General features: G+C 62.6%; 1 protein-coding gene across 8 annotated transcripts; it reads left to right on the top strand.

Moving 5' to 3' along the window:
- Positions 1 to 239: 239 nt before the first annotated feature.
- On the top strand, positions 240 to 13,982 carry MAP4K2 (mitogen-activated protein kinase kinase kinase kinase 2). 8 transcript variants are annotated; one of them, XM_003122586.5, is made up of 32 exons: positions 240 to 361; positions 485 to 542; positions 782 to 872; positions 958 to 1,022; positions 1,328 to 1,383; positions 1,712 to 1,759; positions 1,845 to 1,887; positions 2,253 to 2,325; positions 2,414 to 2,545; positions 2,622 to 2,684; positions 3,056 to 3,137; positions 3,229 to 3,336; positions 4,041 to 4,119; positions 4,336 to 4,394; positions 5,203 to 5,246; positions 5,331 to 5,369; positions 5,468 to 5,501; positions 5,620 to 5,725; positions 5,813 to 5,901; positions 5,976 to 6,017; positions 6,107 to 6,191; positions 6,280 to 6,359; positions 6,449 to 6,509; positions 6,606 to 6,723; positions 10,370 to 10,428; positions 10,508 to 10,611; positions 10,722 to 10,899; positions 12,631 to 12,699; positions 12,815 to 12,901; positions 13,133 to 13,203; positions 13,302 to 13,357; positions 13,447 to 13,982. In XM_003122586.5, the coding sequence occupies exons 1-32, from the start codon at positions 266 to 268 to the stop codon at positions 13,532 to 13,534; spliced, it is 2,463 nt and encodes an 820-aa protein (XP_003122634.3). In that variant the 5' UTR covers positions 240 to 265; the 3' UTR covers positions 13,535 to 13,982. The 8 variants fall into 8 exon arrangements, 7 of the variants coding, with proteins under 7 accessions (XP_003122634.3, XP_005660785.2, XP_084866097.1 ...); XM_005660728.3 differs by having other exon boundaries at positions 5,837 to 5,901; XM_085009971.1 differs by having other exon boundaries at positions 3,250 to 3,336.
- Positions 13,983 to 14,659: the final 677 nt, after the last annotated feature.

A 14,659-nucleotide genomic window follows, 5' to 3' on the forward strand; every position in this document is an offset into this window, starting at 1 on the left:
TCCGGGCTTCGGGCTCCCCACCTGCAGAGCGCGAGGAAACGGTGGCTGGCTTCCCCCTGCGGCCGAGGGCCGCTCCCGCGGGCGCCTCCTCCCGGCCGGGCGGCGGGGCATCCCCGGCCTGGCCCCGCCCCGGGCCCCGGCCCCACCCCCGCGGCCTCGGAGCCACCGGCGCCCGCCCCGGCGGTCCCACCCCGCCCCGCCCCGCCCCGCGCCGCTCCGCGCCGGCTCCGCCGCTCCGCAGCTCGCGCCTGCCCGGCGCCGGGCCATGGCGCTACTGCAGAACGTGTCGCTGCAGGATCCACGGGACCGCTTCGAGCTGCTGCAGCGCGTGGGGGCCGGGACCTATGGCGACGTCTACAAGGTGCGCCGGGCGGCGGGACTGGCGGGAGAGAGGCGAGGAGGGTGCGCACTCCGCGCCCGCTGCGGGATCCAGCCCCCAGCCCCGCCCCCTCCTCATCCCGCTTCACCCCTCCGCCCCTTGCAGGCCCGCGACACGGTCACGTCCGAACTGGCCGCGGTCAAGATAGTCAAGCTAGATCCAGGTGAGGGCCCGGGGCCAGGCCCTTAGCGCCAGAGGGAGGGCACCGCGCCGCGCGGGCGCGATGTGAGGGGCGGAGAGTTGACATTTCCGAGACCCCCTGAGAGGCAGGCCCTGGAGGCACCGTCAGCGGCACCTGTCTGGCCTGGAGGGAGGAGGCACTCTGTGCCCATTTTGCAGATGGGGGCGCCGAGTTAGGGTGAGCCCCACGCGGCCCCTTTAACGAAGCCCCATGTTTCCCAGGGGACGACATCAGTTCCCTCCAGCAGGAAATCACCATCCTGCGTGAGTGCCGCCACCCCAATGTGGTGGCCTACATTGGCAGCTACCTTAGGTGAGGTTGCTTGATCCCTTGCCCGCCCCCAGGCAGCCCCCACGTGGCCCTGCCAAGTGCCCACCCCAGCTCTGTGTCACCCCAGGAATGACCGCTTGTGGATCTGCATGGAGTTCTGCGGAGGGGGGTCCCTGCAGGAGATTTACCACGGTGAGGGCCAGGACTCCAGGGCCCAGGGGACCGCAGCCTTCTCCCCATCCCCTACCCCAACACAGGGCAGGAAGGGAGAGCTGGAGCCCTGGATTTGGGCCCCTGTCCATTTCTCACTGGCTGTGTGACCTTGAAAGAAACACTGTCCTTCTCTGGACTCTGAATCCCAGCCTACGCCGGGAGGGGATGTGGCCGGCTCTCCTATCACCTAGCAGTGCCTGCTGCTTTCCCCACACAGGGTGGAGCCTGGGAGGGGCAGCATGTCCCCCGGACCCCCATGCCAGCCCTTACCCCTTCCATTTCAGCCACGGGGCCCCTGGAGGAACGGCAGATTGCCTATGTCTGCCGAGAGGCACTGAAGGTAGCTGGGCCCCTAGAGCTGCTCTCACCCTCAATCCCCAGGAGCTGGGCAGGGAGCCCTGCGGGCTGGTGTGTGTGTTGGGGGATGGGGTGGGTGGAGGCCTGAGGCAGAGCTGGCCTGGGGGGCTGTGGGTCCTGGGGGGAAGGGGCCCCCGGCCCCCTGGCCCTGTTGCCGGAAGCAGCCCATTTCCCTCTTGGCTCAGCCACTTCCTGTTTGGGGAGAGGGGAGGAGGAAGCGGCTTGGGTGGGGGGCCCCAGTCCTGAGAGGGGGTTCAGGAGAGGTGGGAGATGCTGGGTCCCTGCTCTCAGGGGCTCCTCTTCGTCCCCAGGGGCTGCACCACTTGCATTCTCAGGGGAAGATCCACCGAGACATAAAGGTAGGGGTCTGGCCGGGGCATGGTGGGAGCGAGGAGGAGGCACTCGGGGACACCAGACGGGACCTTCTCTCCTCCGTTCCCACAGGGAGCCAACCTTCTCCTCACCCTCCAGGGAGATGTCAAGCTGGGTCAGTACCATGGGGACACAATCAGGGCGAGGGTTCTTGGGAGCCCCTGGAGCCTTCGAGCCTGAGTTCACCTGCTACTTGTCCTTTGGCAAGTCGCTTTACCACTTGGGCCTCACTTTCCCTGTTTGGAAAGTGAAAGCGGCTTCCCTTCCTGCTAGACGTTGGATGTGGTTGGGTCTGTATGGAGTCCTACACGGAACCCATCAGGGATAGCAGGTGGTTGGCCCCTGCTGGGACGGGACCTGGCTTTGCCTTATGCCTGGGGCAGCTGTGGCTGAACCTGGGCCACCTGCTGGCTGAGCCCTGCCAGCTGCATGGTGAACCTGAGCCCTGGAGCTGGGTGAGAGCGGCCCTTTCCCCTGCAGCTGACTTTGGGGTGTCTGGTGAGCTGACGGCATCTGTAGCTAAGAGGAGGTCTTTCATTGGGACTCCGTACTGGTGAGGCTGCACCTCTGGGGAGGGGGGCGCGGTGGGGGGGAAGCCGTGAGGCACCTGGCTGTCTCACCTGTGACCTGCCTGCCTCTAGGATGGCCCCAGAAGTGGCTGCTGTGGAGCGCAAAGGTGGCTACAACGAGCTGTGTGATGTCTGGGCTCTGGGCATCACCGCCATCGAGCTGGGCGAACTCCAGCCCCCTCTCTTCCACCTGCACCCCATGAGGTCAGCTGAACACTTGCCTTTGCCCGACCCCGAGAGCCCTGCTGACCCTCGCCCTCTGACCTTGTGGTCTCCACAGGGCCTTGATGCTTATGTCAAAGAGCAGCTTCCAGCCGCCCAAGCTGAGAGACAAGATGCGCTGGTGAGGATCCAGGTTGCCTGCTGGACCCCCCTTTCAGCCAAGCCCCATGGGGGCGGAGGAGCCTTCAGCCAGCCGACTGCCAGGGTGCAGCCTTGAGGGCCCTGCCCCTTCCAGGCCTCCAAAGACATCTGTGGGAGGGGCCTCTGGGCCAGGACCTGTGTGGACGGGGAGGAAGGGCAGACGGTTGGTGAAGGAGGCAGTGCCATGTCGCAACAGCAGTGTGGCTCGGGCCACCTGCCCTCGGCCTCAGGCTGGCTCCTTCCTGGGCAGGCCCAGCGGGCTCCTCCAGAGCAGTGGCAGGGGGCAGTTGGCAGGATGCTCTGCCCGAGGGCTAACCTGGGTCTGGGGGCGGGGGCTCTTGTGTCCACCAGGACCCAGAATTTCCATCACTTCCTCAAGCTTGCCTTGACCAAGAACCCCAAGAAGAGACCAACAGCAGAGAAGCTTCTCCAGGTGGGAGGCAGGGGGCTGGGGCAGGGGGATCGACTTCAGAAGCAGGGTCCTGGAGGCCAGGGACCTACCTGCCCCCGCCTCCATCCTCCAGCACCCGTTCACGACCCAGCAGCTCCCGCGGGCTCTCCTTACACAATTGTTGGACAAGGCCAATGACCCCCACCTGGGAACCCCCTCCCCAGAAGACTGTGACCTGGAGGTAAGTGAGGGCAGCTGGGGACTGGGTCTTGGCCTGGTCTGGTTGTCAGGAGTGCCAGGGGGATAGAGGTCAAGGTCCCTCCAACTTGTGTATTTCCAGCACAGGGAGCTTTGACCTGGTTGAGCCCACCTGTTAGGACTCGTCCCTGAGCCGGTTTGCCTCCTTGCAGCCCTGCAGCTCTAGGTTCCTGCCTTTGGCCCCAGCACGACCATTACCCTAGTTAAGCCACCCTCTGCTGTCTCTGCATTTTTTTTTTTTTTTTTTTTTTTTGCTTTTTAGGACCACACCCATGGCATAGGGAGGTTCCCAGGTTAGGGGTCTTATCAGAGCTGCAGCTGCCAGCCTATACCACAGCCACAGCAACGCAGGATCCAAGCCATGTCTGTGACCTACACCACAGCTCACAGCAACACCGGACCCTTAACCCACTGAGCGAGGCCAGGAACCGAACCCTCAACCTCATGATTCCTAGTCAGATGCATTTCCGCTGCGCCATAATGGCAACTCCTGTCTCTGTGATCTTTGGCAAGGAACTCACCTGTCTGTGCTGGTTTTCTCGTCTGTGAGACAAGGATGCAATTTAATCTCACGATAATCTCAGTGCACTGTCGCGAAAACAGACATGTGGGTGTGTAAAGCGCCTCAAGGAATAGCCCGTGTGAGGCGAGTGCGGGCGTGAGAGCAGCACCTGTGCTCTCTCCTAGACCCGCGACATGTTTCCTGACACGATTCACTCCCGGGGGCAGCACGGCCCGGCCGAGAGGACCCCCTCCGAGATCCAGTGTGAGTCTGCTTGGTGAGGGGGCTGTGAGCGGACTGGGGGGCCTGTGTGTGCAGATTTGCTGGGGGTGAGCAGGTAGACTTGTTGGGGGGCTGCGTGTGTGGAGTTGCTGGGGGGGCTGAGTTATGGATTGGGGGACAGTCTGTGTGGATTTGGTGTGAGTTTAGGGGTCAGTCCTGAGACTCTGGCCCCCTAACCCCTGGATCCGGACCCTCCAGTTCACCAGGTGAAATTCGGCGCCCCACGCAGGAAGGAAACAGACCCACTGAATGAGCCGGTGAGGGGCTGGTGGTGTGGCAGGTGGTGTGCGGGGGGTACAGGTTGCAGGCGGCCGGGCATCTCAGGTAGTGGCAGTGGTGGCCTGGCCTTCAGGAAAGCTGTCCAAGTGGGCCTGTCTGCCCAGGGACACGGGAGCCTGGGGCTCCTTCCTGTGGCAAGTTCTTTTTTTCCTGCTCCCGTGGCATATGGAGGTTCCCAGGCTAGGGATCGAATTGGAGCTATAGCCACCAGACTACGCCAGAGCCACAGCAACGCGGGATCCGAGCCACGTCTGCGACCTACACCACAGCTCAAGGCAACGCCAGATCCTTAACCCACTGAGCAAGGCCAGGGATCGAACCTGAAACCTCATGGTTCCTGGTCGGATTCGTTAACCACTGCGCCACGACGGGAACTCCATGGAGCAAGTTCTTTAGGACAGTTGGTGGTGGGTGGCAGGGTGACCTGCCCTTTCTGAAACCTGGACCTGTCACATGCCACAACCCTGCCCCCTGCTCAGCCCATGTCTCTGCCCTGGTCCCTGACTCACTGTCTCTGCTCTGTCGGGATCAGCATCTCTCCTCGCCCCGCGATCCCAGTCTCCCGGTTGTTTTTCTCTGTCCCTCTTTCTCCTCCTCTCTCGCCATTTGTTCCCTTTTTGCCATTTCTTGGCTCTCTCTCAGTCCTCTAGCCTGTTGCCATCTCACTTTCCATCCGTCTGTCTGTCGGTCTGTCTGCCATCTTTCCCACTATCTCTCCGGCGCCCTCTCACACTGCCTGTCTGTCTCTGCTTCTCTCCCCGTCTTTCTGACCCGGTTTCCTCCCAGTGGGAAGAGGAGTGGACGCTGCTGGGAAAGGAGGAGCTGAGCGGGTGAGTGCGGGAGGGGGAAGCCGCAGGGCGGGGTGGGGGCCCACAGGAAAGGCTGACCTCTGACCCCTTCCCCTCCTTGCCCAGGAGCCTGCTGCAGTCAGTCCAGGAGGCCCTGGAGGAAAGGTGAGAGACCTAGCCTGGCCTGACAGGGGGCGGTGGAGGGGTGCGGCCGGGCTCAGGACCCAGGCCCATCTCACACCTCATCTGATTTGTCCCCGCAGGAGCCTGACCATCCGGCCGGCCTTGGAACTCCAGGTAGTGAGTGGAGGGAGGGGAGCGGGATGGGATGGGGCCAGTGCCTTGGAGGGTGCAGTGGGAGGAGGTTACAGGTGACCTGCCGACAGCTCCCTGGGCCCCCTGACCCTCCTGCCAGGAGCTGGACTCCCCAGACGACACCATAGGAACCATCAAGAGGGCTCCCTTCTTGGGGTCCTCCCCCCCTGAGCCTCCAGCTGAGGACCTTCCATCCAGCCTCCCAGGTGAGTCCCAGGCTTGGGGGACCAGGAGGCAGCCCCTGGAGAGGGGGGGGTCTGGGACTGGAAGTCTCAGCGGGTGTGTGCCTGCAGGAACCCCACCCCCACCTCTTCCAGGCCCTGACAGCCCCCCGCTGCTCTCCACCGCCTGGGCCACCATGAAGCACCGGGAAGACCCCGAGGTGAGGGGGTGCTGTGCAGGGGGCGGGGAGACAGGCGGCTGGGGTTTGGCCCTGACTCCTTCCCTCCCTCCCAGAGGTCATCCTGCCATGGGCTCCCCCCGACCCCGAAGGTGCACGTAAGTGTCTGCTCTCGTTGCTCAGCCCCCCACCCTCCATCTCCCCGCCCCCTCCCTGCTTCCTCACCAGCCTCTTGCCTCCTCTCCAGATGGGCGCCTGCTTCTCCAAGGTCTTCAATGGCTGCCCCCTGCGGATCCACGCTGCTGTCACCTGGATTCACCCTGTCACCCGGGGTAGGCCAGGGACAGGGAGGGAGCAGGGGCCTGGGAACCCCCAGCTTGGGCCAGGGGCCGTGGCTGACCTCTGACCCCAAACCTGCAGACCAGTTCCTGGTGGTGGGGGCCGAGGAAGGCATCTACACCCTCAATCTGCACGAACTGCATGAGGATACGCTGGAGAAGGTGGGGCCGGCCGGCTGTGGGGGCCAGGGGGTCCCGGGGGGCCTGGGGTGCTGATCCCCCCCGTCCATCTCTCGCCCTGTGGCTCCCAGCTGATCTCACCCCGCTGCGCCTGGCTCTACTGTGTGAACAACGTGCTGCTGTCACTCTCAGGTAGCGGCGGGCAGGCAGGGGGTGGAGCCTGCGCCCTGCCCACCCACCTGCGATCCCTGAGCCCCGCCCCTCCCTCCCATTCCCCCCCCCCCGCAGGGAAATCCACGCACATCTGGGCCCACGACCTCCCAGGCCTGTTTGAGCAGCGGCGACTACAGCAGCAGGTCCCCCTCTCCATCCCTACCAACCGTCTCACCCAGCGTATCATCCCCAGGTCAGGGACCCTGGGGAGCCTGGCGCTGCAGGGGTGGGGGAGGGGGAGGCGGAGGGGCAGACCCTCCCCGACCAGGGCTGCCGTGTGGCCTGCCTGTCCTGAGACTGTTGTGACCTTGGCCCTTCCGAGGCCCGGTTTTCTCATCTGTCAGGATCCTTGGTGGCCTCCGCTCTCTCTGCCGCTGGGCCTGTTGGGAGGGAAGGAGACAATGGATGTGAAGGTGCCCAGCCGGCTGCTGGGGTGCGGTGGGTAGGCTGTGGGGCAAATGAGCCAGGGCTTGGGGAGCACACACCAAATGAGTCCTTGACTCTCAGCACCTGCGGGAGTTCCCGCTGCGACTCAGGGGTAAGGATCCCAACTAGTATCCATGAGAATGTGGGCTCCATCCCTGGCTTGCTCGGGTGGGTTAAGGATCCAACGTTGCCCTGAGCTGTGGTGTAGGCTGGCAGCCGCAGCTCTGATTGGACCCCTAGCCTGGGAACCTCCAGGTGCCGCAGGTGTGGCCCTAAAAAGACAAAAAGACAACAACAAGAAAAAGATAGTCAGTGCTTGGGGCTAAGGTGGGCTAGGTGGGGAGGGCCGAGTGGGCTGGAGGAGTTTAACCACGCCTGGGGGTCGTCTGGGCAGATGAGTTAGTGGGCCCAGGAGGAAGATGGGCAGGGGGCAGAGTCCTTCCTCTAATGCCAGGCCCCAGACCTGCGCCTTGTCCTACTGGCGGCAGCGGCACTGGGAGCATCTCAGAAGGCTCCCTCTGTGTGTCAGTCAGGATTCTTCCTGTTGCAGGTGATTCAACTCACTGGCTTAAGGCCAGAAGGGAATTTAATGGCTTGTGTAGGAGGAGCGTCAGCTGCAGTCTCAGCTGGATCCAGGCTTCAAGGGCCTCCTCCGGCATCTTCCTGCATCTCTTGGCTCAGTTTTCCTCTTATCACCTCCGTTCTTCCGTGGGCTCTCCCGTTCAGTGTGGCTGCCTGCTCTTCCAGGCCAATATTCCACTAGCAACAACCCCGTGGAACCAGGGCCTGTTTCCAAGTGATTCCCACAGAAGTCTGGGGGCCAGTTCTCCCTGGCCTTGCTGAGCGCCACACCTACCCCTGAGCCAGTCCCAGCAGCCAGAGGATGAGGAGCTGGGGTGTGGGGCAGGCCCAGGTCATGTGCCCTCCCCTGGAGCTGGGGGGAGGGAGGTGCTGGGATAGATGAAAGCAGGAGCAGCTGCTGTGGACTGTGGGGACCGTGGGGACAGTGGGAAGGGTGAGTGGGGGTGAGGGGAGGCTGACAGAGGGCCTGGGGAGGAGGCCAGCCTAGTGACCCAAGACCATGTAGGACGGACTGGACTTAGGAAGTGGGTGGATGGGATCTGGGGACTCATCAGAGTGAGCTGGGGGGAGGGACCGGGAGACCCCTGGAGACCAGATCGTGTGGCGCAGCTACATCTACGAGGCGGTAGACAGAGTCCCTCAGTCAGTCAGCAGCACCCAGTATGTGCCAGGCGGTGCCCGGGGCGTGAGATAGACCCGGAAACTAGAGATCGTATATTCCCCAGACTCTCCTGTCCAGAGACACAGGCAACAGTGGGTGTGAGAAGAGTGTGTGTTCTCTGGTCACGTGGAGGGGAAGGTGCTCCAGGGAGAAGGAGCGCCAGGAGGGGCTTTGAAATCTTAAACCGGGTGCTCAGGAAGGACTCCGCTGAGATGCTGCTGTTTTGAGCACAGTGCCAGAGGGAACCCTGAGGTTATGTGGGGGAAGGGTACCCCCGGGAGGGGATGCCCCCTGCAAAGGTCCTGGGGCTGGAGCAGGGCTGCCCGAATGAGGAGTGGCACGGAGGCTGGGGGTTCGGGATGGAAGGAGTGCGAGGGAGCTGGTCTGGGAGGGCCCTGGAGCCACAGGGAGGCCTTTGCCCCTGACTCGGAGCAGCCCGAGGGCCACCGCAGAAGAGTGGCGTGACCAGGGATCTCATGGGTCGCTCTGGCTGCTGTGCTGGGAACAGACCGGAGGGGACGAGGGTGGAAGCGGAAACCTGTCAGGAGGCTGTTGCAATATCAGGCGGGACATGCTGGTGGCTTGGGCCAGGGGAGCAGTGAAGGCGGTGAGACGCGGTTAGATTCCAGCTTTATTTTGAAAGTGGAACCAACAGGATTTCCTGACAATTGGTGGATGGGAGAGAAAGAGGCATCAAGGATGAGTCCAAGGTTTTGGCCTGCACAACAGGAAGGATGGCGCTGTCATCGGTTGTGGGTGGAGCAGAATTCAGTGTTGTCACATGGAGTTTGAAACGTGCATGTGGGGCCTCTGTTGACTCGCCAGGGGGGTGCTGGGCTGTGGCCTTAGATGTCGGTGTATCCAGGTCGGGGGTGGGAGCCGAGGGGCGCAGGCCTACCATGCATGGGCCACACCAGGAGCCGGGGCGGGGGGTGGGGGGCTTGGAGTTTCCTGATCTCAGTCGCAAAGCACCCTGTGTCACGGGTGGTTCGGTGGTAGAATTCTCACCTGCCAAACCAAGCTCTGCCGTGGCCCGGAACCTGCGGGACATAGACCCATCAGAGCCCCGAGTCCCGGGCTGCTGTGGGTGTATGTTTGGGAAAATCCAAGAGTTGCAGTGTCCACTTCGAATGTCAAGAACACAGATCTCGAATGGTTGGAGGAAAAAACCAAAATCTGCCTGTCGCTTCTGAAGGCTGGCTGGGGCCGAGGGTGGAAGGCACAAGCAGAGAGGGGAGAGTGAGGACAAGAAGGGGGGGAAGCAGGGGAGGGAAGGAGGGAGGGAGAGAGATGCAGGGCGGGGGAGGGGGGGGGAGTGTGGAGGGAGAGGTGTTGGCTGCCTTGCTGGGGCCACCCCCACCCTCTGGGGGGGAGTGTACAGACAGGGTCCCTGGGAAGAGGTGGCCGGGCTGCTGCCAGGGAGCCTGTTCCCCAGAGGAAGAGACAGACTTGGAAGGTCGCCTGAGGGTTTGGGGGACAGCCTGTAGCTGAAGCAAGGACCCCAGGCACCAAGGCAAGCCATGCACTGGCCCCCCACGTGGAGTCGCCTCCGCTGAAGCAGCCAAGGACAGGCCATTTTCTTGAGTCCTGCTCTCCTCTCTGCGCCTTGCCCATCTGTGACATGCGGTGTGTGGGGTATGGACACTGGCCGTGAGTGCTCTGGTGGCCGGAGGAGCCAGGGGCTGAAAGTAGGTTGGAAAGTAATGCTCTGGTCAGACAAAAGCTAGCCTTTTGTGAGGGCACCTGATGGGCTGGCCTCTGCTGTCAGCACCCCATCCCCCGCCGGGTAACTCATGTAATCCTCACTGTGACCCTGAGAGGTGCTGGGTTAGCCCCAGACCACAGATGAGGAAATTGAGGCACAGAGAGGTTAAGCGCCTTGCCCGGAGTCACACAGTTAAGAGATAATTGTGTGAACCAAACCAAACCCGGGACTGGACGGAGGTGACAGGTGCTCTGGGCTGTGGAGGTGGCGGCCGGAACCGCAAGCCAGGTTTGACATCCTGTGCCCTTCGCAGCCTCACAGCTACTCGGACAAGTGGCTTTGCCTCTCTGAGCCTCAGTCTGCCACCTGTGAGGTGCAGGTGCTAGTACCTACGTCTTAGGGCCCTGCGGAGGCCTCGCCCATGATGGCACCCCGTGACGTGTGCCCTGATTGCCACCCCCACAGGCGCTTTGCCCTGTCCACCAAGATTCCCGACACCAAAGGCTGCCTGCAGTGTCGCGTGGGTAAGAGCAGGGGGATGGGGCGGGGCGGCACTGGCGTGGGCCCAGCCCGCGGCCCACTGCCTCCTCTCTCTCCACGCAGTGCGGAACCCACACACGGGCAGCACCTTCCTGCTGGCCGCAATGCCCGCCAGCCTGCTCCTGCTGCAGTGGTACGAGCCGCTCCAGAAGTTTCTTCTGCTGAAGGTGCGGGGTCGGGGATGGAGTGGGGGGGGGGGATCCCAGGGGCGGTGTGTGTGTGTGGCAGAGGGCGTGGGGGGGAGAAATGGAGACCTGAGCACCCCTGCTGTCCCCAGAATTTCTCCAGCCCCTTGCCCAGCCCAGCAGGGATGCTGGAGCCCCTGGTGCTGGACGGGAAGGAGCTACCGCAGGTGTGCGTGGGGGCCGAGGGCCCGGAGGGGCCCGGCTGCCGTGTCCTCTTCCATGTCCTGCCACTGGAGGCTGGCCTGACCCCAGACATCCTCATACCACCCGGTGAGCAGGAGGCCAGGCTGCTGGGCGTGAGTGGGTGTGGGTGTGGGTGTGGGTGTGTGATATCCGTACATGTAGAGGGAGTGTCCCCGCTAAGCTGATGCCTCTGTGGAGACCTCGAGAACCTGAAACTCCCAGCCTCCCCTCAGCTGCATGTCCCCGTCAAAGATCTCATTAGACCAAAGGGCTCAGCAGCTAAGAAAAACCTAACCAACCCTGCAGGGGCCTCAGGGACAGAGCCAAACTAGGGAAGCAGGTGCCAGGAGCCTCCATTCTTGGCAAGGCAGCGGGACACGGGGTGTTGGGACAGCTCAGGGGGACCGAGTGAGTGGCCGTGGGTAAAGGATGGGGCGGGTGCCCTGGCCAGGGCACTGCCATGGCCCAAACCCGAGCCGGCAGTCTTGCGGGACTTCATTCCTGATCCTCATGAAGCCCTGCGAGGTAGTCATTGTCATGCCTGGGTTACAAGTGAAGAAACCAGGAGGAGTTCCCATAGTGGTTTAGTGGGTTAAGGACCTGACCTCTCTGTGAGGATGCAGGGGGTTTTTTGGTTTTGTTTTGTTTTGTCTTTTTGCCATTTCTTTGGCTGCTCCTGCGGCATATGGATTTTCCCAGGCTAGGGGTCGAGTCGGAGCTGTAGCCGCCGGCCTACGCCAGAGCCACAGCAATGTGGGATCCGAGCTGTGTCTGCGACCTACACCACCGCTCACGGCAACGCCGGATCCTTAACCCACTGAGCAAGGCCAGGGATCAAACCTGCAACCTCATGGTTCCTAGTTGGATTCGTTAACTACTACGCCACGATGGGGGACTCCAGGATGCAGGTTTCATCCCTGGCCTCGCTCAGTGGGTTAAGGGTCCAGTGCTGCCACAAGCTGTCGGATCCGGTGTTGCTGTGGCTGTGGTGTAGGCCGGCAGCTGCAGCTCTGATTCAGCCCCTAGCCTGGGAACTTCCATATGCAGTAGGTGCAACCATAAAAAGAAAATTAAAAAAAAGAGAAACTAGGAGTTCCCCAGTGGCTCAGTGGGTTAGAGATCCGATGTTGCCAGTGCCATGACTTGGGTCGCTGCTGGCATGGGTTTGATCCCTGGCCCAGGAATTCTTTTTTTTTTTTTTTTTTTTCTTTTTAGGGCTGCACCCATGGTATATGGAGGTTCCCAGGCTAGGAGGTCGAATCGGACCTGCAGCTGCTGGCCTACACCACAGCAACGTGGGATCCGAGCCCCATCTGTGACCTACACCACAGCTCATGGCAATGCCAAATCCTTAACCCACAGAGCAAGGCCAGGGATCGAACCTGTGTCCTCATGGTTGCTAGTTGGGTTCGTTCCTGCTGAGCCATGACAGGAAGTCCAGGCCTGGGAATTCTCATGTGCCGTGGGAGTGGCCAAAAAAAAAAAAAAAAGCAAAAAAATCCCTGAGGCTCAGAGGTTCAAGGTGGCATGGAACTAAGTCACGAAGCCTGGTTCTCCTGCCTCCGGAGCCCCTGCCCTCCCACGGCTCTGTGGGCCTCACCGCTGCTCCCTGTCAGCCTGCGATGCGTCCCTTGGCTGCTGAGCCTCAGTTCTGCAGCTGTGCAGTGAGATTAGCATCCTGACCCCGTGGCGCTGAAATGTACATTGTGAAACGTACTTGTGGCAAGGCTGGTGGCAGCACCCTCCCCCAGTCTTCCTCTTGGAGCTGGCGTGGGGCTGGTGTCTCAGCCAGCCCGTGTCTCCCCTCCCTGCCTGCAGACGGGCTCCCGGGCTCCGCCCAGCAGGTGATCCAGGTGGACAGGGACACGGTCCTCGTCTGCTTTGACCGTGAGTATCCGGGGGGTCAGGCTGGGGGCAGCGGAAGGTGGCGGGGTGGCCCTGTGCGCCTGCCTCCCCGGAAGGGAGCCACCCCATCCCCGCCCACCAGTCCACCCCTGTGCAGGCTGCGTAAGGATTGTCAACCTGCTGGGCGAGCCCACGGCCACCCTGGCACCTGTGCTGACCTTTGACTTCCCCATTGAGACTGTGGGTGAGTGAGCCAGACAGCGGGGGTGTGGGGGATGGGAGTACCCCCTGGCCTGGAGCACACGATGTGGCGCTGGGCCTGACAGCGGGACAAGGAGGCACGTCCCCCGGCCCCTCTGGTCCCCTGCGGTCTGTGAGAACCTCTGTGGCCCAGACCTGGGCCCGGGGCGTATCTGGGGGAGCCCGTCTCCTCGCGGCAGGTGTAGGGGGGAATGGCAGCCTGGCCTCTCCTTAGTGTGTCTGCAGGACAGCGTGCTGGCCTTCTGGAGCCACGGGATGCAAGGCCGCAGCCTGGACACCAATGAGGTGAGAGGGACTCGGGAACCGGCGGCTCCCCACTGGGTTGTCCCCACCTTTTGGGAGAGGACCTGGTGCGGTGGCCTCAGCGCCCTCTTCCTTCACAGGTGACCCAGGAGATCACAGACGAGACGCGGGTCTTCCGAGTGCTTGGGGCCCACAGGTAGGATGCGGTGTCCTCGGTCCCCCCTTCCGACGCCCGCACGGCCAGCGTCTTCGCACCTTGCTCACCTGCGGTTCTCTCCCCTCCAGAGACATCATCCTTGAAAGCATCCCCACCGACAACCCGGGGGCCCACAGCAACCTCTACATTCTCACGGGCCATCAGAGCAGCTACTGAGCGAGGGGGCCGGCCTGGCCAGCGCCGCGCCCCCCCACCTGCCTGCCTGAGGCCTTAGCGGCAGTTCTTTTAGGCAGAGGGACCCCTCCCAGATCAGAGGAGCCCAGGCCCCCCCGGCTCTGCGGATCTGAAGGACAGGAATCCTGAGAAGAGTTTGGGGGGCTGGTGAGGGAGGGGCGCCTCCCCCACACCCACACCTCTGCAATAACTGGACCAGAGGAAGCTGCTGTCAGCTCCCCCTGCCCTGCAGGCCGCCGGTCCCCGGTGCCCTGTGACAGGGGCCCAGGGGTCACCTGTGAAGGAAAAGGGCGGGCCCCGGACTAGCCATTCCATCTTGTTCCCCATGTCCTTTCCCCTCTTCCTGCCAAGAGCCCGCCTCTGTGCTCTGTCTGGGGAACATGGTATTTAAGAGAGAAACTATATTGGTATTAAAACTGGTTTCACTTTGTTCCACGGGTCCCTCTGGGTCGGGGAGGGCTGAGCCCCTGCCTCATCTTCCCCCAGCACATCTTTCTGTGGCACCAGGTGCTGTGGATAACATGAAGGGGATGAGGGGGAACCAGTGTTCCGGTGGCTCTCTCCTGGGGGAGCCGGGCAGAGGCGAAGGGGAGGCCATGAGCTTCCCAGTGGCTTCTCAGGATCGTTGTGTTTTTCCAGGCTCCCCTCCTTTGTGAGGTCTCTTTTGCGGCCAAGGGGTCACACAGATGTGTGTGGGAGGAGCGGGGGTGCTGAACCGAGGGACTCTTCCAGGCACCCCTGCCCCATACAGGACCTCCCTGGGTGGCCTATGGAAGGGCCCAGGAGGGGCAGGCAGGACACGCCACCCAGCCCCAGGGAGGCTGTGGCTTATGGAGACAGCCTGCCGGGACCTGTATCTCCCACCAGGCCTGGGGCCGCCTCTCAGCCTCCCACCTGCTGCTAGTTGCCCTGTCAGGCTGGGATTACTGAACGCAGTTGTGATCACCAAGCTGGGCTCTGGGGAGATTAGCCGTGTCCATTTAACAAGGATTCCCAGAGGGCCTCCTCCGAGCCAGGCCCTGGGCTCACAGAGGGGTCCCTCCCCTCCCAAGCTTCGACCAACCCCCAGTTGAGGGGAGCTGGCATCCTTGCCAGAGCCTGCGTCTT

The sequence above is a fragment of the Sus scrofa genome, chromosome 2 (assembly GCF_054392235.1).
Source record: "Sus scrofa isolate SSC_HxYL_T2T_F1_AM1 chromosome 2, Sscrofa_HxYL_maternal_Yorkshire_Landrace_v2.0, whole genome shotgun sequence".
In the NCBI taxonomy this organism is placed as follows: Eukaryota; Metazoa; Chordata; class Mammalia; order Artiodactyla; family Suidae; genus Sus; species Sus scrofa.

Coding starts and splice junctions, on each gene's coding strand:
- MAP4K2 (XM_003122586.5), top strand. CDS start 266: ATGGCGCTACTGCAGAACGTGTCGCTGCAGGATCCACGGGACCGCTTC. Junction 1,888..2,252: donor CCAGGGAGATGTCAAGCTGG/GTCAGTACCATG, acceptor TTTCCCCTGCAG/CTGACTTTGGGGTGTCTGGT. Junction 4,120..4,335: donor GACCCCCTCCGAGATCCAGT/GTGAGTCTGCTT, acceptor CGGACCCTCCAG/TTCACCAGGTGAAATTCGGC.